The sequence below is a fragment of the Engraulis encrasicolus genome, chromosome 7, assembly GCF_034702125.1.
Source record: "Engraulis encrasicolus isolate BLACKSEA-1 chromosome 7, IST_EnEncr_1.0, whole genome shotgun sequence".
Lineage (NCBI taxonomy): Eukaryota > Metazoa > Chordata > Actinopteri > Clupeiformes > Engraulidae > Engraulis > Engraulis encrasicolus.
In genome coordinates this window covers 41,242,028-41,264,921 of record NC_085863.1, presented here as the reverse complement: position 1 = coordinate 41,264,921, position 22,894 = coordinate 41,242,028, and the positions used below count along the sequence as shown (strand labels likewise).

At 45.7% G+C, this 22,894-nt stretch overlaps 4 protein-coding genes across 9 annotated transcripts; 2 read left to right on the top strand and 2 right to left on the bottom strand.

The window, feature by feature from the left end:
* The first annotated feature begins 1,598 nt into the window (after nt 1-1,598).
* LOC134451841 (carbonyl reductase [NADPH] 1-like) lies at nt 1,599-14,951 on the top strand. The gene is made up of 9 exons (XM_063202240.1): nt 1,599-2,013; nt 4,307-4,470; nt 4,639-4,718; nt 4,898-5,032; nt 6,305-6,543; nt 11,038-11,092; nt 11,556-11,757; nt 13,575-13,698; nt 14,232-14,951. The coding sequence occupies exons 1-9, from the start codon at nt 1,729-1,731 to the stop codon at nt 14,469-14,471; spliced, it is 1,524 nt and encodes a 507-aa protein (XP_063058310.1). The 5' UTR covers nt 1,599-1,728; the 3' UTR covers nt 14,472-14,951.
* LOC134452903 (uncharacterized) lies at nt 2,296-4,761 on the bottom strand. The gene is made up of 3 exons (XM_063203579.1): nt 3,607-4,761; nt 3,163-3,529; nt 2,296-2,514 (listed from the first exon to the last, which is right to left on the bottom strand). Exon 1 carries the CDS (start codon nt 4,694-4,696, stop codon nt 3,836-3,838), a length of 861 nt encoding a protein of 286 aa, XP_063059649.1. The 5' UTR covers nt 4,697-4,761; the 3' UTR covers nt 2,296-2,514; nt 3,163-3,529; nt 3,607-3,835.
* Nucleotides 7,563-11,203, bottom strand: LOC134452902 (uncharacterized). 6 transcript variants are annotated; one of them, XM_063203578.1, is made up of 3 exons: nt 10,586-11,203; nt 9,188-9,941; nt 7,563-9,104 (listed from the first exon to the last, which is right to left on the bottom strand). In XM_063203578.1, exon 3 carries the CDS (start codon nt 8,925-8,927, stop codon nt 8,043-8,045), a length of 885 nt encoding a protein of 294 aa, XP_063059648.1. In that variant the 5' UTR covers nt 8,928-9,104; nt 9,188-9,941; nt 10,586-11,203; the 3' UTR covers nt 7,563-8,042. The 6 variants fall into 6 exon arrangements, with proteins under 6 accessions (XP_063059648.1, XP_063059644.1, XP_063059645.1 ...); XM_063203574.1 differs by having other exon boundaries at nt 7,563-9,941; nt 10,586-10,625; nt 10,708-11,203; XM_063203575.1 differs by having other exon boundaries at nt 7,563-9,941; nt 10,586-10,785; nt 10,868-11,203.
* Nucleotides 14,952-15,480: 529 nt separating the features above from the next.
* Nucleotides 15,481-20,654, top strand: LOC134452905 (carbonyl reductase [NADPH] 1-like). The gene is made up of 4 exons (XM_063203581.1): nt 15,481-16,750; nt 17,660-17,840; nt 19,497-19,620; nt 20,108-20,654. The coding sequence occupies exons 1-4, from the start codon at nt 16,462-16,464 to the stop codon at nt 20,345-20,347; spliced, it is 834 nt and encodes a 277-aa protein (XP_063059651.1). The 5' UTR covers nt 15,481-16,461; the 3' UTR covers nt 20,348-20,654.
* Nucleotides 20,655-22,894: the final 2,240 nt, after the last annotated feature.

The window sequence follows — 22,894 nt, the reverse complement described above, 5'->3', positions numbered from 1 at the left end:
AACAGACCTATCACAGATCAGTGTCCCAGTGCTTTTGAAATCACTGGCATTGAGGCTCCGGTAAGCAGTGTTGCCAGATTGGGCTGTTTCCCACACAATTGGGCTGCTTGAGATAGCCGTCTGCGGGTAAAAATGGCATTTTACAGGAAAACTCGCCCAATCTTTCCCATCGACATCAATAGAATTGGGCGGGATTTAGTGCTTCCAGGTGGGTTTTGAGCATTTTTTGGGCTGGAAATCATCAGCCTCATCTGGCAACACTGCCAGTAAGTCACTGGCATAGCTGGAAAGGAGAAGCTGGACCACACTGCAGCTTAGTTTTCAAGACTTTATTTTTTGCACACACCCGACCAACGTTTCGGTGTTGCTACACCTTCTTCAGAGTCAAATGATGGCAAGAGAGAGACACACATTTCAAGACTTGACATTCACAGGTGATCCCACTTGGTTTGGCTAAATTGGTCTCATCTCATTGCAGGTAATTGACCCCACCCCCCAACACCAGGACAAGATTGCAGACAATTAGACAGAGAGGCTTCGTAGAAAGGCATTTTGGATTCATACTCTAAATTCAGTGGAGCCTCAGGGCATAAATGAGGAACACAATATGTCTTTCTCTCTGTAACAAATTGTTCCAGCATCGCGGCTGTATGTCTTCTAATAATTGTAGCTGTGGTTTTATTGACAATTTTCTTTGTGTATTGTTTTTTTCACTTTTTTATTTTGTTTTGGGAAGTTGGCAAGCTGTCTAATTGTCCACAATCTTGTCCTGGTGTTGGGGGGTGGGGTCAATTACCTGCAATGAGATCAGACCAATTTAGCCAAACCAAGTAGGATCACCTGTGAATGTCAAGTCTTGAAATGTGTGTCTCTCTCTTGCTATCATTCGACTCTGAAGAAGGTGTAGCAACACAGAAACGTTGGTCGCGTGTGTGCACAAAATAAAGTCTTGAAAACTAAGCTGCAGTGTGCTCCAGCTTCTCCTTTCCAGTGATGTCTGTCCCACTGTGATGCACCTGCAAGCAGGGTTGCCAGATGAGGCTGATGATTTCCAGCCCAAAAAATGCTCAAAACCAGCCTAGAAGCTCAAAATCCCGCCCAATTCTATTAATTTCTATGGCTAAAATTGGACAGGTTTTTCTGCTAAATGCCATTTTTACCCGCACACGACCATCCTAAGCAGCCCAATCTGGCAACACTGCCTGCAAGCTGAGGGAGGGATGATGCATAGAGTCCCAAATAACTGGGTGTGGCCTGTGGAACTTGAGCATCGCAGTGCATTATGGGGATTGTTGTCACAAATCCACAAGCACTAAAAAGTCATTTTCTGCCTTTTCTTGGCCAAGAATGCACCAAATTAGAAATGTATGTTACTATTCTACTATAAATATGACCCACTTTCAGTAACATATTCATGTCTCCACCGGTGGAATGCCCCTTTAACGGCTTGGCTCCCAACCGGCAGGTTGGTGGGCGGAGCAAGTTGGAGATATAATCGGGAAGGTGTCGTGGAATTTAACTAGGATCTGTAGGAGATTTGCAGTCACTATGATGCTGCATTTTTTGCTTAATCTGATGAGCCTGGATGAGTGTGGATTTGGGTGGAGTTTAACCATGGAACCTGCTCTTCCACTTTAGAATCTACTGTATGTATAAGGACACGCTTCCAATTCACACCATTACACGTTCACTGGCAGCAGTACACCTGGCAGAAGCACTCTAACAATAATGACGAAAAAAGTTACTGTTGTCACCGGCGCCAACAAAGGCATTGGTTTGGCAATTGTGAAGGCGTTATGCAAAGCTGGATATACCGGCGACATTATCCTTACTGCCCGTAATGGGAAATTGGGACAAGAAGCTGTTCAACAAGTGAAAGCGGAGGGTCACCAAAACGTATTATTCCACCGCCTTGATCTGTGCGACCAAAGCACTGCGGAAGAGCTCCGGAAATTCTTGGAGAATAATTATGGCGGCTTGGATGTCTTGATTAACAATGCTGGGATGGCGTATGTAGCAGGGGGAGGAGTTTGTAGCGACTACGCCACCTAGAGGCAGGGCAATTTTACCTCCAGGAAAGATCTAAACCTTAAATTAGCACAAGTTCGAAATACACAGGACAGAGACGGGATCCCAAATATAATTCTCTTTTATTGTTGTACAAATGTGCAAGACAAAAATATTAAAACAATGTGCAAGGTCGCAAAAAGCCCGGTCGGGCACAGTACACAGTATCGGGGGAGGGGCCGAGAGGAGAGGGAGAGAGAGAGAGAGAGAGAAAGAGAGAGAGAGAGAGAGAGAGAGATACAGAGAGAGAGAGAGAGAGAGAGCGCAAGTGGGAGAGAGAGCGCAAGTAAGAGAGAGAAAGGAATGAACCTGGTCGTGCAGCCTGGGGCACCACTGAGATCACTAAACCTATAAGGATCTGTAGTACTACTTATCTTTCACTGTGTGCGCACACAAGGGGTTCCTCTCACCACCAGGCTGCCGACGTACTACACTCAATGGGTTCCACTAGACCAAAAAGGGAATACAAGTAAGGACTCTCTCCTTCACACACATACACTCACACACTCACACACCCTAAGCACTACCCAAACTGCTGAGGGAGGTAGCAGTTACCAAGAGTTCCCTGATCCCACCTTAAACCCAAAATAAATACAATAAATGCAAAATAAAGTAAATTAAACACACAGATAATGCACACAGTAAATGAAATGAAAAGAAGGATAAATAAACAAAATAGGCACTGCACACATATAACCCTTAGCAACAGGGATAGCTATAGCTACCGGCACACAAATAGTTAAAGCAAGCAGCAGAGCACACAGGCATGCGGGAGCAGGGCAAGCAAAATGGGAGCATGCAGCAAACAAAATAAAGAAAACCAAAATAAACATGCAGAAGCAAAATAACAAAACATGCAAAAGTAAATCAAATGAAAAGAAATAATAACTTGGCGAATAGCAGGCAAGGGTCCCGAAACTGCGCACCCTCAGACAAACATAAGCAGGGCAAAGGGGTAAGCGTGGCCAGCAAGCGGGGTACTTCCCCAACCCCAGCAGAGCAAAGCACAGACAAGCAGCAGGTGAAGGAGGGGTGCAACAGAGATTCGAACCAAATTATCCAGCGAAACAGCAGCCGAAGAACATGTAGGCTCACCACACTGGCTGGTTCTTGCCGGAGGGGCCGCCGATGAAAGCTACAAATATAGAAAAGTTGCTATCAGTAATGCGTACTGGAGTAAGGAAGCGGATAAGAGAGCAGACAGGCATTATACGCACCTTAAAACAAGCGAGTCACCGGCACAGCGTTTCCAAGGATCGCCACGCCACACCAATTACCTCGAGCAGGCTAACTGGCTACAAACATCAAGATGGTTCGTATTAGGGGGGCAGCAATAACAGAAGGACATCTTATCGAGAGGATGGAGACCAAACTCACCCTATCAGCCAGCTCCTGGCTCCTAAGCGCCACGTAGGTTACAGTGCGCTTCAAACGATCACAAATGCAGGTGAGTAACGCCGCTCTGCAAAAGGAAGCGTCGCTATAATTCCCAAGTCACAGAACTCAATTGCCGGTAAATACAACAGAACACATGCTCACCTTCGCAGTTCATCCGCGGCCTCTCGGTGGCCAACACAGCCCAACCTCACACCAAAACAACAGGTCCCAATGGAAACGGAAGCGAGACAGGAAACCAGTGTCTACCTGGATAAATAGACTTAAGCCCGCCCCTTGCTGTCAATCACGAGCTGTCAATCACTCCTATTACGCAATGCCAATTCCATCCTGCTACAATCCACCCCCCCTTTGTGAATCGCCGTCCCGGCGATTAGGGCTCTGAAGAAGCCTGACTTGTTCCAATGGCGTTCGGGATGGAAACAGAGGCTGGGTGTGTCACCACCCCATCTGCTGATCCACTTACAGGCCTTGGTAAGTGGTGGACATTTGAGTGCTGTCCTGCGGTGGAACGGGATGATCTTCGGACAGTGCTGCCCTGGGTCTCCTCACGGGCCGGAGGCTCGAGGACCGCGGTCACCACAATAGCCGGTGGCTGTCCAACCACCCTGGAAGATGACGGTACTACCACAGCAGATCCCTCCACTCCAGGCTCGCCCACTGCCCGGGGCGGTGATGCTCCTGAAGATACGGACGGGTTGTGGATGTTGACTAGGGGCAACCCCTGGCACACGGCCATTAAATCCATTTCTTCAGCTGACTCTAGTTCAGTGGAGGATGTTTGAGGCGCACTGCTGGTGGGCGCCTCATGTGGATCAACTGACGTGGGTGGGTGGGTCCCCAGGACAGCCTTCAACAAGGACCGATGGACATGTCGAGTCTGGTCAAGACTGTGCACGGGAGCTATCGTATATACAGATCCGCCTGCGCCAGGCGCCTTAACAACCCGATACACCACCGGGCTCCACAGGTCCTGGATTTTGTGACGCCCCCGTACGCCAACATTGCGTAAGAATACCAACTGACCCTCCCCCAGTGGTGCATCACGCACCTGTGAGTCATGGTTCCTTTTCCGACGGGCCGCGGCGGTCTCCAGACGGGCTCGAGCCCCGTCAAAGGCAGTCTGCAGTCGGACCTGATGTTCTTGCAGCCATTCGTGAACACCCCCCCCAACAGGATCCTGAACCCGGCCCAGGAGGAAATCGAGGGGCAGTCTAGGCTCCTGTCCGAACATGAGGAGGAAGGGGGACTCACCCGTCGACTGATGGGGAGTAGTGTTGTAACAGTAGAGTACCTGCGGTAAACACGTATTCCAATCCTCTTCCGAGACACTGGCAAGGTCCGAAGCAAATTGTGCAGGGTCCTGTTAAACCGCTCACACTGGCCATTTCCGGCCGGGTGATATGGTGTGGTGCGCGTTTTCTGAATCCCGTAGAACCCACACAACTGCTGAATGAGGGAGCCCTCGAAGCTCCTACCCTGGTCAGAATGTATTCGGGAAGGAACACCAAACTTACAAAACCACTCTGCTACCAACACCTGAGCCACAGTGGAGGCACGCTGGTCCCGAGTGGGAATCGCCAGGGTGTATTTGCTGAACACGTCCGTCATGACCAGGACGTTCTCTTGTCCATTACGGGCGGGCTCCAATACCGTAAAATCAATTGCAAGGACCTCGTTGGGCCGTGAGGCCAACAAGTGCCCCATGAAGCTTTGTGCCGCTGGCTGAGAATCCTTCACAACCTCACATCTCTCACATTTCCGACAGCACTCCGCAACGTCGATGGACATAGTCGGCCAAAAGCATCGTGGACTCAAGAGCTCAAGTGTTCGCTCTATCCCTTGATGACCATGCACTTGGTGAACTTGGGTCAATACCCTGTTTTTCAGGGACTCTGGCAACAACACCTGGAGAATCGGTTGTCCGCCATCCGAGCGGAACTTTTGGCGGTACACGATGCCCCCTTCCTCCACCAGGCGATCCCACTGCTTGAGCAGGCGTAAGACCGGTTCCGGAGTAACCTGGCGCTCATCAAAATTAGGCCGCCGCTTCCTCCTCCAAAACGCCATCGCCCCCCGAATCGTGGGGTCAGCCTGTTGGAGCTCCGCAATCTCAGTGGAAGAGTGACCGGGCAAAACAGTCATGGCAGCTTGAATTACTTCAGCCGGTGCAGGCTGCAACACTTCCTGGAGTGGCCTTGGAAGGGCAGTACCAGGGGCCAGTGTCTCCACTGGACCAGAAGGATGCTGGCGGGACAACGAGTCAGCGTTTCCATTGCTTTTGCCTGACCGATACTTGATGTCAAAATCAAAAGAGGCTAGCTGGGATGCCCAACGTTGCTCAAGGGCACCCAACTTAGCGGACGACAAGTGACTGAGCGGGTTATTATCTGTGAAGACAAGACACCGCTGCCCCAGGAGGTACTCGCGAAACTTTTCCGTCATGGCCCATTTAAGGGCCAAAAACTCAAGTTTCATCGAGCTGTAATTTTGCATATTACGCTCGGTAGGTCGCAGCCCACGACTGGCATAGGCTATCGGCCTGACCTTGCCATTTTGTTCCTGCGATAGCACGGCTCCCAGCCCCCCATAGCTCGCATCAACCTCAAGAATGAACGGGAGGGAGAAGTCCGCATAAGCAAGGACTGGCGCAGTTGTGAGCTTCGTTTTCAAGGCCTCAAAGCTGCCCTTGCATTCCTCCGACCAAGGCCCAAGATGCCCCTGACCACCCCGTTTCTTTGCTCCAGGTGTCCCGTGTTCTGCCACTAACCGGTGTAAAGGAGCGGCCAATTTGGCAAAGCCCTCCACGAAGCGGCGGTAATAGCTGGCGAATCCTAAAAAGGAACGCAGCTCCGACACAGTGGTGGGCTGCTGCCACTTGGACACCGCCTCAATTTTACCCGGATCAGTGGCAACACCTTCAGCGGAAATGACATGGCCCAAGTACCGCACTTCTTGTTGGAAAAAGGCACACTTTGGGAGTTTCGCCTTCAAGCCCTCATGCTCCAACCTACCCAATACGGCGCCCAGCCGCTCTACATGCTGCGCTACGGTGGAGGAGAACACCACAATGTCGTCAAGGTACAAGAGGAGTGACTGACACTGCTGGTCACCGAATATGCGCTGCATGAGGCGCTGAAACGTGCTGGGGGCGTTACAGAGCCCAAAGGGCATCCGGTTCCATTCAAACAACCCAAATGGCGTACAGAAGGCGGTCTTGGGCCGATCCTCTTCCCGAACAGGAACCTGGTTGTATCCGCTGGCCAAATCCAAGGTCGAGAACCAGCGGGCCCCAGTCAAGGCATCCAGGGATTCCTCGATCCTCGGCAAAGGGAAGGCATCCTTCCTTGTTTTCGCATTTAGCTGCCGGTAGTCTACGCACATGCGAAGACTGCCATCCTTCTTTTTCACCAGCACGATGGGGGATGCGTACGGACTACTGCTGTCACGGATCACTTGTGCCTCCAACAATTGGTTGATGTGATCTTTAACCACCTCGTACTCAGACGGGGGTATGCGTCTGTAACGCTGACGAATCGGAGCGGTGTCTAACAAGGGAATATCGTGGGTCATGAGGTTAGTACAACCCAAGTCCATGTCATGAGCGGAGAATACATGAGTGAACCTACGGAGAAGTGACCGCACCTGCCCTTGTTCGTCAGTGGACAAGGATGCCAAATCCATAGCCTCGATCTGGGCAGACACAGACGGGGCTACGGTCTGGGACGAGACTGTCGCAATCTGAGAGGGCACCTCGGAAACTCCCACCGGAAGGCTAACAACGTGAGCCACATCCAGTTCTCCCAAAACGGTGCGGGGGTAAAGCGTTACATCCGTCAAACCCACATTGACGATGGGTATAAAGGCAGTACCGTAGGTGACCCGAACTAGTGCAGGGGAGGCCAGCAATCCAGCAGGTAAGCCCGAATCTGGTGGCTCGAACAGTACCGTAGTCCCAGAATACTGTGCCGAACACGTCGCGGCCACTAACTGCATCATTCCACCTGGAATGCGACAAACATTCTTCCCCCGTACCTTCACTTTCCCAGGGGCAGCTGGGAAGTCCAGCGCACTGTTGCATTGCTGTAGAGCCTGCAAGACCGAGGAGGGGGCTGTGGACACCTCAGGAAGGTCAAAGAGAGCAAGGCCATGGTTTCCAAAAAGCTCCTGGTAGCATTTCCGGATCACATTCATCCCAAGGACACCCGGGACTTTTGGGGAAAGACCGCCTGGTGGATCTCGCACCACCAACACCCCACATTGTGGCATGACCTTTCCGCAGAGCTCAATGTCAAGCTCTAAGTAACCCACATAGGGAATGGCCAACCCATTGGCTGCCCTCAACTGTAACCAATGACAAGACTTGAGGCGCTCATTGCCCCAAGATGCAAAATGCTGCAGGAAAAAGCTTTCCCTCAAGGTCGACACCATGGAGCCGGTATCTACCAGGCAGGGCACTTTGACCCCACCCACAAGCACATCAAGATGCGGACATGAAGACATTAAAGTTGAAACCCTCCCCAAATCCCGTGAGCCAATAGCGGCCCCAACCGAACTGTGGCCCTGAAGTCCGGTGGGCGCTAGTTTCCCGAATGCGGAGTGGAGCTGGAGTTCCGGGCTGCAGGTGGAGGTGTAGGGCCAGAAGGCTGGAAGCGAGAAAACGGAAGAGGAACGGTGCAGTCTCTGGCAAAGTGTCCGTGTTGCTGGCAGCGTCTACAGATCAACGGACCATCGCGGGGGGATCGAGATCGTGGCATTGAATTCTGTAGGAGGGTGAGGCCTTCGTTGAGCTGCTGTAGCTGTTGTTGTTGACACTTCAGCTGCTCCTGCTGGACCTTAAGCAGTTCCTTCAGTTCACTCACTTCGGTGGACTGAGACCTATCCGGCCCGCGAGGAGGGTTGCCATGGACCCCATACTGAATCCCAAACGCAGAGGGGACTGACAGGCTACGACCCCGTGCCCCACCGGGTAGACCCTCCCGTTCCCAACGAATCGCTTCGGTCCGCACTTCCAACAGGGTAGACGCAGGCTCCCGACGCACCTTCTGCTTCAGTTCGCGCCGGAGAGCGCCATCGAGAACATATTCTACAAACTGGTCTCTCAATAGTGTTTCTGTGTTAGTCATGTTGCTAGGCGCCCGTTCCTTCACTTTCGACATTAGGCTCATTAGGGCAAGTGAAAACTCCTGCAAAGTCTCCCCTTCTTGTTGCTTCCTAGAAAAGAACGCCTCTTGCAAAGCCACATACGAGTCTGAACAACCATACACTTCCTTCAACACTGCTATGATCCTGTCTGGGTCAGCACGATCGGTTGGACGGTATTTGAGTTCCTCTCGGGCCTCCCCTTCTAGATGGTCATAGAGAAAGAAGGCTTGGTCGGCCCTAGCCAAACGTCTCACGCTCATACAGGCCTGTGCCTCATCAATCCATTCGTTCAAGTCAATGCCAGTTTTCCCCCTAAACATTGGACATTTTTTATCCCGTGGAACAAAAACCAACCTTTCTGATGTCGATGCACTGCCCGTAGCAGAAGGCGATGGCGTGACTGCCTCTTGGGTCACTGTACCAGCACTCGCAGGAATCCGTTCTTGGCGGAGTCTTTCATTATCCGCCCTCAACTGCTCCAATTGATTTCTCAATTCCTGTAATTCCGCTTCCATTACCACAGTATCACACACACTGCTAAGGGAATAAAGGGACAACTGTCCTAAACGTCACCGCCTACCTTCTTATTGACCGTCCACCGGCTGCTGTTTCGCTGTTTCGCCTGTCCAAAAAAAAGGAAGAAAACAAAACAAAACAAAAAAAACCAGGGCAACCCCCAACAACCCACTATTACTGGTACCCCAACCAAAAACACACAAGCAGAGTTTGGCACCTTAATTTCACACAGTACAACAACAAAATTGGGACCCACGTCTCTGTAATAAGTATGTGTAAATCCTGCCGAATCCTACGCCAAATGTAGCAGGGGGAGGAGTTTGTAGCGACTACGCCACCTAGAGGCAGGGCAATTTTACCTCCAGGAAAGATCTAAACCTTAAATTAGCACAAGTTCGAAATACACAGGACAGAGACGGGATCCCAAATATAATTCTCTTTTATTGTTGTACAAATGTGCAAGACAAAAATATTAAAACAATGTGCAAGGTCGCAAAAAGCCCGATCGGGCACAGTACACAGTAGCGGGGGAAGGGCTCCCGAGAGAGCGAGAGAGAGAGAGAGAGAGAGAGAGAGAGAGAGAGAGAGAGAGAGAGAGAGAGAGAGAGAGAGATACAGAGAGAGAGAGAGAGAGCGCAAGTGGGAGAGAGAGCGCAAGTAAGAGAGAGAAAGGAATGAACCTGGTCGTGCAGCCTGGGGCACCACTGAGATCACTAAACCTATAAGGATCTGTAGTACTACTTATCTTTCACTGTGTGCGCACACAAGGGGTTCCTCTCACCACCAGGCTGCCGACGTACTACACTCAATGGGTTCCACTACACCAAAAAGGGAATACAAGTAAGGCCTCTCTCCTTCACACACATACACCCACACACACACCCAAGGCACTACCCAAACTGCTGAGGGAGGTAGCAGTTACCAAGAGTTCCCTGATCCCACCTTAAACCCAAAATAAACACAATAAATGCAAAATAAAGTAAATTAAACACACAGATAATGCACACAGTAAATGAAATGAAAAGAAGGATAAATAAACAAAATAGGCACTGCACACATATAACCCTTAGCAACAGGGATAGCTATAGCTACCGGCACACAAATAGTTAAAGCAAGCAGCAGAGCACACAGGCATGCGGGAGCAGGGCAAGCAAAATGGGAGCATGCAGCAAACAAAATAAAGAAAACCAAAATAAACATGCAGAAGCAAAATAACAAAACATGCAAAAGTAAATCAAATGAAAAGAAATAATAACTTGGCGAATAGCAGGCAAGGGTCCCGAAACTGCGCACCCTCAGACAAACATAAGCAGGGCAAAGGGGTAAGCGTGGCCAGCAAGCGGGGTACTTCCCCAACCCCAGCAGAGCAAAGCACAGACAAGCAGCAGGTGAAGGAGGGGCGCAACAGAGATTCTAACCAAATTATCCAGCGAAACAGCAGCCGAAGAACATGTAGGCTCACCACACTGGCTGGTTCTTGCCGGAGGGGCCGCCGATGAAAGCTACAAATATAGAAAAGTTGCTATCAGTAATGCGTACTGGAGTAAGGAAGCGGATAAGAGAGCAGACAGGCATTATACGCACCTTAAAACAAGCGAGTCACCGGCACAGCGTTTCCAAGGATCGCCACGCCACACCAATTACCTCGAGCAGGCTAACTGGCTACAAACATCAAGATGGTTCGTATTAGGGGGGCAGCAATAACAGAAGGACATCTTATCGAGAGGATGGAGACCAAACTCACCCTATCAGCCAGCTCCTGGCTCCTAAGCGCCACGTAGGTTACAGTGCGCTTCAAACGATCACAAAGGCAGGTGAGTAACGCCGCTCTGCAAAAGGAAGCGTCGCTATAATTCCCAAGTCACAGAACTCAATTGCCGGTAAATACAACAGAACACATGCTCACCTTCGCAGTTCATCCGCGGCCTCTCGGTGGCCAACACAGCCCAACCTCACACCAAAACAACAGGTCCCAATGGAAACGGAAGCGAGACAGGAAACCAGTGTCTACCTGGATAAATAGACTTAAGCCCGCCCCTTGCTGTCAATCACGAGCTGTCAATCACTCCTATTACGCAATGCCAATTCCATCCTGCTACAATCACAAAGGTTTGTAGCGTTGGTTCATTTACCTACATATGGCTATCACATACTAGTCATGTTTTGAATGTGGTCACAAAATGGTCTTTTGTAATTGGTTGCAATTTTTGTCCTACAGTATGACTTGGCTAGCCTTGGCCTAATTGGTTATGGATGTGAGGCTTAGATCAAAGGGCTGCAGGTTCGAATCCCACCATTACCCATAAAATGTGTTTGTCCATCCTCATCCTTGATGTAAGTGCTCGCAAGGCATGAAACCTCAAGTTTCTCCCGGGAATGTACAATACCATGTAATATAACTACTATGCTATGATTTAAAAGCGTCAACTAAGTCCACTATCTTTGTTTTGAAGATAGCGCAACTGAGCCATTTGGTGAGCAGGCTGAGGTGACCATGCAGACCAACTACTGGGGTACTCTGGCGGTCTGCAAGGCTCTCCTCCCCATCCTGAAACCCAAGGCACGAGTGGTCAACGTCTCCAGCTTCGTCAGCAAGATGGCTCTGGACAAGTGCAGTCCTGAGCTACAGGCAAAGTATGTTAGTAGTGAATGTTTATTTGTTTAGTTGGAGTGTGAGCTATTTCCTGAAAAGTGTTCGGAGGATGGTGCTCTGTAGAGTACCTCTATACAGTTATGCTCAAAATAATAGCAGCGTCTTTGAAAACATGTGCAAATGTAAAATTCTTCAAATAAATTGTACTTAATGAACACAAATGCATCAGGAACTCTGTACATTCTATTTCAGAGCAATAAAATCAGACAAAAAGTAATACAGTTTTACAGTAATTCACAGAAAGTGAAGAAATGTAATGCTCCAAAAATAGCAGTGTTGACATCTGTCTTTGGAAACTAAACAAATGCACCATTCAAACTAAGAAACTGTTGAAAACAGTCCTGAGACTTAAATTAGTGGGCGAAAGCGTTTTCCTGCTGACGCTGCAACATGATCTCCAAAAATTCTGTGCTCCTGGACACGGATGTTAAGGACACAAAATCTGTGTCCAGGAGCACGGATTTTGCCAAAATTCTGTGCTTCTGGACACGGAATTATTTTCCGTGATGGACACACAGAAGTGCTCTCTCTATACTAGCCTGGTCCTGACCATCCCATAATACTATCATTTCATTTCGTATTCATGGTCTGGCATTTGTTTGCTCTGAAGCGATTGTAGGAAGCAGGAAGTTTGCACTCAGTTATGGTTTGAAATTATTGGACACCTCTCACCCAATCGTTGGCAGTTACTCAACAACAACATAGCGCAGACCAATGGCTCTGGCGCAGATGTGTACGTCATTGTCATGAGCGTCCTCCCCCTTTCGCCCCCACGTAGGGGGCGTATTCACTTATTGGCCGTTTTCTGGGGGGGCGTTGCGATCAAAATTCTTCTGCTCCAGGCACTCCACAGAGAAGCACGGCCAGACTACAGTAGTGGAGCCAATCCTTTGGCGGAAGTACGTAGGATGGCTTGCGAGGCTATCTCTATACTCCCACAGCTCTATGTTTCCACAGTCTTGTGTTTTCTCAGGATTTTTCTAATTTCAAATATTTTTTCTCAAAAAAACATTTCTTACTGACAGGTTAGGGTTAGGGATTGTTTTGGTCTGGGCACAGCTAGTTTTCTTTCATTCATTATATGAATTTGATAGCCTAGCAACCAACTGGAAAAGGTATTTCTCAAAAATATGTCTTTAATGACAGGTTAAGGTTAGGGAATGTTTTGGTCAGGGCACAACTTAAATTGCTATAACATTATTTTGTTTAGGATTAGCATTTGGTATGTATTTTCTAATGATAGAGTTAACACAGTGCTGTGGTAATAGCCTATAGAAAGCACTTCCGTGTGCCCATCACGGAAAACAATTCCGTGTCCAGGAGCACGAAAAACAATTCTGTGTCCAGGAGCACGGAATTTTGGCAAAATCCGTGCTCCTGGACACGGATTTCGTGTCCTTAACATCCGTGTCCAGGAGCACGGAATTTTAGGAGATCAGGCTGTGCTGACCCAGCCATCGTCCGAATCTATCAGCACTGACCATAGCTTGGTTATGCATAGTGGCTGCTGTCTGCCGTCGCCCTTGAAAGATTTTTGCTAAAGGGGCGTCATTGACTGGATTTTCCCCCCAATTATTTTCCGTGTGCTGTACATTCCCATCGATTGCAAATGGATTCAGACAATGCCTGGTTCGCAGAAAAAACGTTTTCACCCATGTATTAAAGTCTCGGGATTGTGGGGAGACCCTCAATTTGGCCTGCGAGGGGCATATCCCTTTAACACATCTGTCTTTACTGATGACTACCAATGACTACCAATCTAAGACTGCCAATCACATGAACCAAATCCATGTTTCAGATTCCGTAATCCTGACATTACAGAAGAGGAGCTGGGTGGACTGATCAGAGATTTTGTGCAGGCAGCTCAGAAGGGCGATCACCAAGCCAAAGGATGGCCTAACTCGGCCTACGGCACATCAAAGGTATGGCCACTCCTCAGCACACGCTTACACACCCACACAAATACTTCTCAACCTGACAAGCTGCAAACTGCATCTCTGCACCATTTTTTTAACAAACTTTTTTGTGTGTGTGGTTTTTTTTATATATTTGTAATCAAGCATAAAATGTACATTTTATGGAAGGGAAGGAACAAGTGTTGGGGGGAAAAGGTAACTTTTGTTGTGGCCTAAGTGCTGGCATTTTTCGCCCTCTCGACAAAAAAAGTCACAAAATTGCCAACTTCGAAATGCAACATTCAAGCACCGTTTTATCCTCCAATTTGTTTTAACACGCTCCTTTTAATTTTACACAAATTGATTTTAGTTAAGTTTATTTCCCAGCTGTTTCTGAAAAGATTGTAATATTTATTTCGCATTAATTCGCAGCTATGATCCTTTTTTTAATTGATGCATAATATCGATTTGGATGGATGATGTGGTAGCCTATTGCACAGTTTGCATCTATTGTTCACACAATCCATTCTCCAACTGTTTGCCAATTCTTCCATTTGCAGATTGGGGTGACGGTGCTGTCTCGGATACAGGCGCGTGTTCTGAGCCAGACCAGGGCATCGGATAGCATCCTGCTGAACGCATGCTGCCCTGGTTGGGTGCGGACAGACATGGCAGGCGACAAAGCTCCCAAGAGCCCAGAGGAAGGAGCTGAGACTCCTGTGTACCTCGCCCTGCTGCCCGACGGAGCCACGGAACCGCACGGACAGCTGGTCTGGGACAAAGAGGTGCGTGAGTGGTGAAGTGGACCACAGGTCAGCAACAGGCAGAAAATATCATCAATGAACCATGACCCCATTGCAAAGATGAGCTACATTTGGCCTTTCTTTCCTTTCTTTTTTGCATTTGTTAATCTTGTGAAGCACATTGAGTTGCACCTGTGTATGAAATGCGCTATACAAATAAACTTGCCTTGCCTTGCCTTGCCTTGCCTTGCCTTGCCTTCTCGGCGTTGTCATGCCCTTCTTACCATGGATATTGATATATCCATAACGACTGCTAACTAGAAAATCTGATGCAATTTATTTTTTGACTTACTCAAAAATTCTTGCAAGAAATAATAAACTCACTGCTCACTTCAAATCACTACAAATGTACTTCTCTCTGCACTCTCTCTTACAATTTTTGAACTCTTAAACAAAATTGAGCTGTATTATTCACCACATACTGAATAATCTATGTGAAGGAATGTTTTTCTATTAAATTGAGCATGCTTTTTGTAATTCTGCATTACTGTTTTTTTTTCTATGGTACAATGTTGACATGCCGCTTACACTCAGATATGGTGCTGACTGTCTCCAGAACAATGCTAAACACACAGCCCACCCATAATTTATGTTACATAAATAGACAATTCAAAAAACCTCCCACATACTGACCATTTGAAGGCAGTTAGACAGTTGGGTAAACAGTTAGGGCGTCAGACTTGTAGCTCAAAGGTTAGGGGATACCGGGGCTAGTTGGCACAGGGGTAGGTTGGCACACACTCATTTTCTGGGCCATTACAGGTCACATCTTCAAAATTCCAACTCTAAAATGATGATGCCCATCTTGAATAGAGTTAATACAACTAATTCAGAGTGATCAAGTTTGTAAAATGTAAAGTGAGTGAAACTTTTTTTATTTTGTGATGTCCAAACCAAGAATCGGCACCTTCCATTAAATTTGTTCTAGAAAGCTAATAGTAAGGAATATAAACATATAAATATTCTTTGTGATAGATAGGGGATCTAGCTCTAATTTTATATTAAACCTGGAATTATGTGATGTCAAGTGTTAACAGGATAACATGATTTCAGTCAAGAGTGCTGTCCTGTTGTGTATGGGGCAAGTTGGCACACATGTCTGGGGCAAGTTGGCACATGTGCTTCCATTGACTTCCTATGGCATGTGCCAACTAGCCCTGTAGTCATAAGAATGTATTGTAGAAAATTCTTATTCTACTACTATCTACCAATAATATGAGTATGGTTGCAATATATACAGTATAGTTAATGTACTTGTGCTACTGTGTAGGCCTACATGCCTATAGATTTAAGTTATAGTCAATATTGAAGCGCCAATTGTAGCCACAATGGAGCATTCACAGTGATTATGTTTCACTCCATTATGAAGAAGTCAGTGTTGTTTTATTTTACTAAACAGTAACTCATGATATTTTAAATATTCTGTATTCAGTCACTTTTGAGCAGTCTTCATGTTCTTTGACATAATTTAATGCAATTTAAATGCGCGCCAACTAGCCCCACACACGTGTGCGGACTTGCCCCTGGTTGGGGCAAGTTGGCACAAATTCACAACAACACTTTAATCACATATAGATGGAAACAATGGATTATCAACCAAAGGTGCATTTGTCTAATATTTAGCTGAGATGTAACCCTTTTAGAATATCTTAGTATGGGAGTTTTAAAGCAATGTATGACAAAGATATGACACATACTCGAACTGAAAAGTGTGCCAACTAGCCCCGGTCTCCCCTACCGGCTTGGCTCCCAACCTGTTATGGTTTTCACTAGGATCTGAATGACATTTGCCCAGTCACTATGATGCTGCATTTTTTGCATAATCTAATGACCCTGGATGAGTTCTTTGGGTGGAGTACAGTCATGGAACCTGCTCTTCCACTTTTTAGACATCTACTGTATTGAGGGACATGCTTCCTCTTCACACCATTAGAGCTCTGCACGTTCACTGGCAGCAGTACACTTGGTTTGAAGAGCTGTGACAAAAATGACGAAAAAAGTTGCTGTTGTCACAGGTGCTAACAAGGGCATTGGATTGGCAATTGTGAAGGGGTTATGCAAAGCTGGATATACTGGTGACATTATTCTCACTGCCCGTAGTGAGAAATTGGGACAAGAGGCTGTGCAACAAGTGAAAGCCGAGGGACACCAAAACGTATTATTCCACCGCCTTGATCTGTGCGACCAAAGCACTGCGGAAGAGCTCCGGAAATTCTTGGAGGATAATTATGGCGGCTTGGATGTCTTGATCAACAACGCTGGGATGGCGTACAGAGGTTTGTAACTTTGGTTCATTTACCTACATATGACTATCACATACTAGTCATGTTTTGAATGTGATCACAAAATGGTTTTAGCAATTGGTTATATATTTTATCTTACAGTATGACTTGGGTAGCCTTTGCCTAATGGTTATGGATGTGATGTTTAGATCAGAGGGCTGCAGGTTCAAATCCCACCATTACACATAGGAAAAATATATTTGTCTATCCTCTTCCTTGATTTAAGTGCTCTCAAGCAAGGCATCAAACCTCACGTTTCTCCAGGGACTGTACAATACCCTGTAATTAGCCTGATAAACCAGCCTAAATGTGAGACTGGATGTGTAATTACCTCCGCCAAGGAGGTAATGTTTTCGGTCGCATTGGTTTGTCTGTCTGTCTGTCTGTCTGTCTGTCTGTCTGTCTGTCTGTCTGTTTGTGTGAGCAGCATAACTCAAAAACTTTTCAACGGAATTCAACGAAACTTCGTGGATTTGTTGATGATGACCCAAGGAACAAGTGATTAAATTCTGGTGGTGATCCGGATCACGAACCGGAACCAGGACTTTTTTAAAGATTATGTCAGCAGGATAACTCAAAAACTAATCAATTGATTTGGACGAAACTTTGTGGAGCTGTTAGCAATGACCCAAGGAACAAGTGATTAAATTCTGGTAGTGATCCAGATCACGAACTGGAACCAGGACTTTTCAAAAGATTCTTCACCATCTAGACGCCTCCTAGTGACCAGAAATTGAATTGCGGGAACAGCACAAAAACAAGGCAGAAAGACTTATATTAGGGTGTAACATAGTCAAATGTATCAAGCAGCTTCCTTGGCGGAGGTCTGCGCTCTCTGAGTGCTTCTAGTTTTCTTTGCTATGATTAAAAGCGTCAACTAAGTCCACTGCCTTTGTTTTGAAGATAGTGCAACTGAGCCATTTGGTGAGCAGGCTGAGGTGACCATGCAGACCAACTACTGGGGTACTCTGGCGGTGTGCAAGGCTCTCCTCCCCATCCTGAAACCCAAGGCACGAGTGGTCAACGTCTCCAGTTTCGTCAGCAAGATGGCTCTGGACAAGTGCAGTCCTGAGCTACAGGCAAAGTATGTTAGTAGTGAATATGTATTTGTTTAGTTGGAGTGTGAGCTATTTCCTGAAAAGTTTTAATAGGAGGATGCTCTGTAGAGTACCTGTAGTAGTGCTCAAAATAATAGCAGTGTCTTTAAAAATATGCGTAAATGGAAAATTCTTCAAATAAATTTTACTTTAATGAACAAAAATGCATCAGGGACTCTGCACATTCAATGCAGTTGGAAACAGTAATTCAGTTTTACAATATTTCACAGAAAGTGAAGGAATGTAATGTAAAAAATGTTTGCAGTTTTTTTGGAAACTAAAAAATGTGCCATACAAACTAAGAAAGTTATAAATGATGCCAAGTAGGCCTATCCTAAACTAATATTTTGTTTGTTTTTCTGCCAACTGCTTTGCATCTGTGCTGCATTTACTCACCTTTTTAAAGACACTTATTTTTAGCGAAACTGTAAAGTGTTACAGCCTACACAGTAATCCAGTCACTAGTCATTCATCACTTGTAGAATTCAACATATTTTCACAGTTTAATGTGAACAGAATGTTTTTATGAATACTATTTTGGTGGCAGTCACAGTGGAAGAACGTGAATATGTAGTTACATTGTAATTACCTCCGCCAAGGAGGTAATGTTTTCGGTCGTGTCTGTTTGTCTGTCTGTTTGCTTGTTTGTCAGCACTCTCAGCTGCCTGCGCGTGCATCCCACATACTGTAGGCCACAGGGACAGCTAAGGAGATAAATTACATGAACAGAACTGGATGTTATGAATTCTCTGATGCTGTTGTACTTAAAAATTATACAACCTAATGGACTAAACGATGACTTTGATTTAACATGTTTCCTATGATTAATAATTTCTGCGATATTTTATCTAGTGATGATGTTGTTTCTATTGTTGTTTATTTATGTATTTATTATTATTATTATTATTATTATTATTATTATTATTATTATTATTTTCATTGTTGTTCAGCATTACCCCTTTTCAATTCTTTTTATTTGTGTTTTGTTTCCTTATGCATTCTCCCCCTTATGGTAGCCCATGACTGCATTTTGCCAGTTGTCTATGACAGTAATCTATTGGTAGGATGTCTCCATCCACCTGTCTATCAACCTGGATCCAAGCTAGGTTGAACTACCTGTCTTCCGTGAACGTGGCCTTTACTCTATATAAGGGCGTGTCTTTATTTTCAATGGTTGCACTGATGATGGTCTGACTGTGACCGAAACGTCTGCACTACACTTGGGTAGCACCTTTTTTGTTTTTCTAATGCATTGAAAAGTTCAATATTGCATTCGGCAGTACGGTGTGCGAGTTCCCCTTCCTTGCTTCAAGTTAATCCACTGGAACCTACGCACCCACCAGGCATCAAGTTCAAAGGTGCGGTACCTCCACTGAAAGAAGGTTTCCTGGTGACTCACTATTGTCCAAATCTATCAGCACTGACCATAGCTTGGTTTCGCGTAGTAGCTGCAGTCCTTACGCGTGCTGTATGTTCTCCCATTTATTGAAGTCTCTGGATTGTGGGGAGACCCTCAATTTGACCTGCGAGTGGCACTTTAACACAAATGAGATATCCCTTTAACATATCTCTGTCTTTACTGATGACTACCAATGGCTACCAATCTAAGACTGCCAATCACATGAACCAAATCCATGTTTCAGATTCCGTAATCCAGACATTACAGAAGAGGAGCTGGGTGGACTCATAAGGGATTTTGTGCAGGCAGGTCAGAAGGGCGATCACCAAGCCAAAGGATGGCCCAACTCGGCCTATGGCACATCAAAGGTATGGCCACTCCTCAGCACACGCTTACACACCCACACAAATACTTCTCAACCTGACAAGCTGCAAACACAATCACTGCACCATTTTTTTAACAAACTTTTTTTTGTGTGTGTTTTTTTAATATATTTGCAATCAAGCATAAAATTTGCATTTTATGGAAGGGAAGGAACAAGTGGTAGGGGAAAAGGGTAACCTTTATTTTGACCTAAGCTCTGGCATTTTTCACCCAATTGGTACAAAATTGCCAATTACAAAATACAACAGGCAAGCACAGTTTCTATCCTCCTTGTTTCAACCCACTCATTTTTATTTTATTTTAGTTTATTTCCCTGCTTTTTCTGAAAAGATTGTAATATGTTTTTCATATAAATAATCTTTTTTATTGAAGCAAAAATTTCGATCTGGATGGAGGATGTAGTATTGCATGTTTGCATGGACAGCTCACACAATCCATTCGCCAACCGTTTGCCATTCCTTCCATTTGCAGATTGGGGTGACGGTGCTGTCTCGGATACAGGCGCGTGTTCTGAGCCAGACCAGGGCATCGGATGGCATCCTGCTGAACGCCTGCTGCCCTGGTTGGGTGCGGACAGACATGTCGAACGATAAAGCTCCCAAGAGCCCAGAGGAAGGAGCTGAGACTCCCGTGTACCTCGCCCTGCTGCCCGACAGAGCCACGGGGCCGCACGGACAGCTGGTCTGGGACAAAGAGGTTCAGAAATGGTGACGTGGACCACTAGAACAGATACTGTATGAGCTATGGCCTTCTCTGGATAGTCATGTCCTTGTTAACATGGCTATTGGGATATCCCTAAAGACAGCAAAAGAACATTTCATGAACTTTTGTTTAGTTGCTCAAATGCAAACAAGAAAATATTTAAATGCCTGCACACAGTTTAGAGGAATAAACTTGATGAGCTGTAATGAGGTTTTTTTTTTCAAACTCGTTACAAATGCATTCCGTTACAAAACTGCATATTAGAACGGTCTTCATAAACAAATGTATGGCCCACAGTACAGAACAATACATGTGGAGAAGGAATGTACAGTGAGGAGAATAAGTATTTGAGCCCTTGCTGATTTTGTTGGTTTGCCCACTAATTACGACATGATCACTCTTTAATGTTAATGATAAAATGTATTCTAATATGGAGAGACAGAATATCAAAAAGAAAATCCAGAAATTAACTCTAAAGAATATATATTAATTGATTTATATTTCATTGAGGGAAATAAGTATTTGATCCCCTGCCAACCATTAAGAGTCCTGATCCCGCAGATCAAATGGCACTTCCAATTAACTTGTTATCTGAATTGAACACACCTGTTAATAGTAACCTGCACAAAAGACACATTGAATCTGCAGAATCAGTCCATAGTATCAGTCAATCAATCAAACTAAACTCGCCAACATGAGACAGACAAAAAAGCTGTCAAAGGATGTCACGGACAAGATTTTAGAACTCAAGAAGGCTGAAATGGGCTCCTGGATATTAAAGATGGTGAATGTTGGTGCATTTCTTCCAAATTATAGGACAAACAAAATGATTATCAATCATCAATCTTTGGCCTGTTTGTGGTTCCTTACTAGATTTGACCTTGTAGGGATTCAATAACCAGACAAACAGAGATAAAGCACCCTAAAACTGTATGGGAAGAGCTAGGAAATGATCTCAAGGCAGCTGGGACCTCAATCACTAAGAAAACTATTGGAAACACTTAATACCACAGCGGATTAAAATCCTGCAGTGCATGTATGGTACCCCTGCTTTAGAAGGAACCCGTTCAGGCTCACCTGAGGTTTGCCAATGAACATCAAACTGGATTAGGATATGATTGGGAGGTGCTGGAATCAGATGACACCAAAATCAAACTGTTTGGCATTAACACAACTCGATGTGTATTGAGGAAGAGAAATGCTGCCTATGATCCCAAGAACAACACCTTCTCCAACATCATACATGAAAGTGGTAACATTATGTTTTGAGGTTGTTTGTCTGGCCAAGACACAGGACAACTTCACATCGTCAAGAAATGGATGGAGGGAGACATGTAAACATACAATGCTGCATGCCAACCTCTTTCCCACCACCACTAGACTGAAGGTGGGTCATGGATTGGCCTCCCAATATGATAATAATCCATAACATACAGCCCAAGCAACGAAGGAGTTGCTCAAGCAGAAGCACATTAAGGTCATGAAGTGGCCTAGACAGTTTCCAAACATTAACCCTATAATAATCCTGTGGAGGGAACAGAGGAGTCGTACAACTTAAATTATTTAGAGATGATCTGCAAAGAAAAGTGGACAAAAATCCCTCCTAATATATCCACAAACATTGGCATTAACTGAAAGAAACATCTGAACTCTGTACAAGAAAACAAGGGCTTTAAAACCAAATATTTTGTCTTCTTGACTAGAGGGGTCAAATACTTATTTTCCTCAATGGAATACAAATCAATTAAAATATATTCTTGAAAGTTATTTTCTGGATTTTCTTTTTGATATTCTGTCTCTCCATATTAGAATACATTTTATCATTAATATTATAGACTGATCATGTCTTTATTAGTGGGCAAACCAACAAAATCAGCAAGGGATCAAATACTTATTCTCCTCACTGTACAATGTATAATAAAATTGATCAGGCTTTTCTCAATCATTCCAATCAATGCTTTGATTACACCAGAGATCCAGGCCCGTAGCCAGCCTTGTGGTAGGGGGGGATCTTTTTCCCCCGAAAGTGGACTTCATTTGGCTCCCTATTCCAATGTCTTCAAATACACGAGCACATTTCAAATATTTTAATGTATACATATTTTATATTCATAATGAGTTTGCTGTGAGTCTGTTGCTCCCCATTTTTAACATAAATGGACATGAATTGCTTCAAATTATCGCTATCTCACAGTTATTTTCATTGTTGGCCCAGTGTTGGGGGTTTCGAGTGGGGGTGGGGGACGGGAGGGGGGGTTCGAACGAACCCCTCGAACCCCCCCTGGCTACGGGCCTGAGATCCATTACCGGCATGAGGCGTGCAGTGAAGTAACTGCTGCCAAAACATCCTTCCAGTCTTATTTTACTTTTTGCACACATAGATTTGTCAATATAGTGAATACGATGCAGACAGCAGACTCTACAATGAGACCGCCATGACAGTGGTGTTTTTGAAAGGTGAGTACAAACAACTGTCAGTGAATTGATGATGATGATGCATTTCACATTTTCACCTGTAGAGGTCACTGTCTACTTGAAAAATGACTGGACTGCATA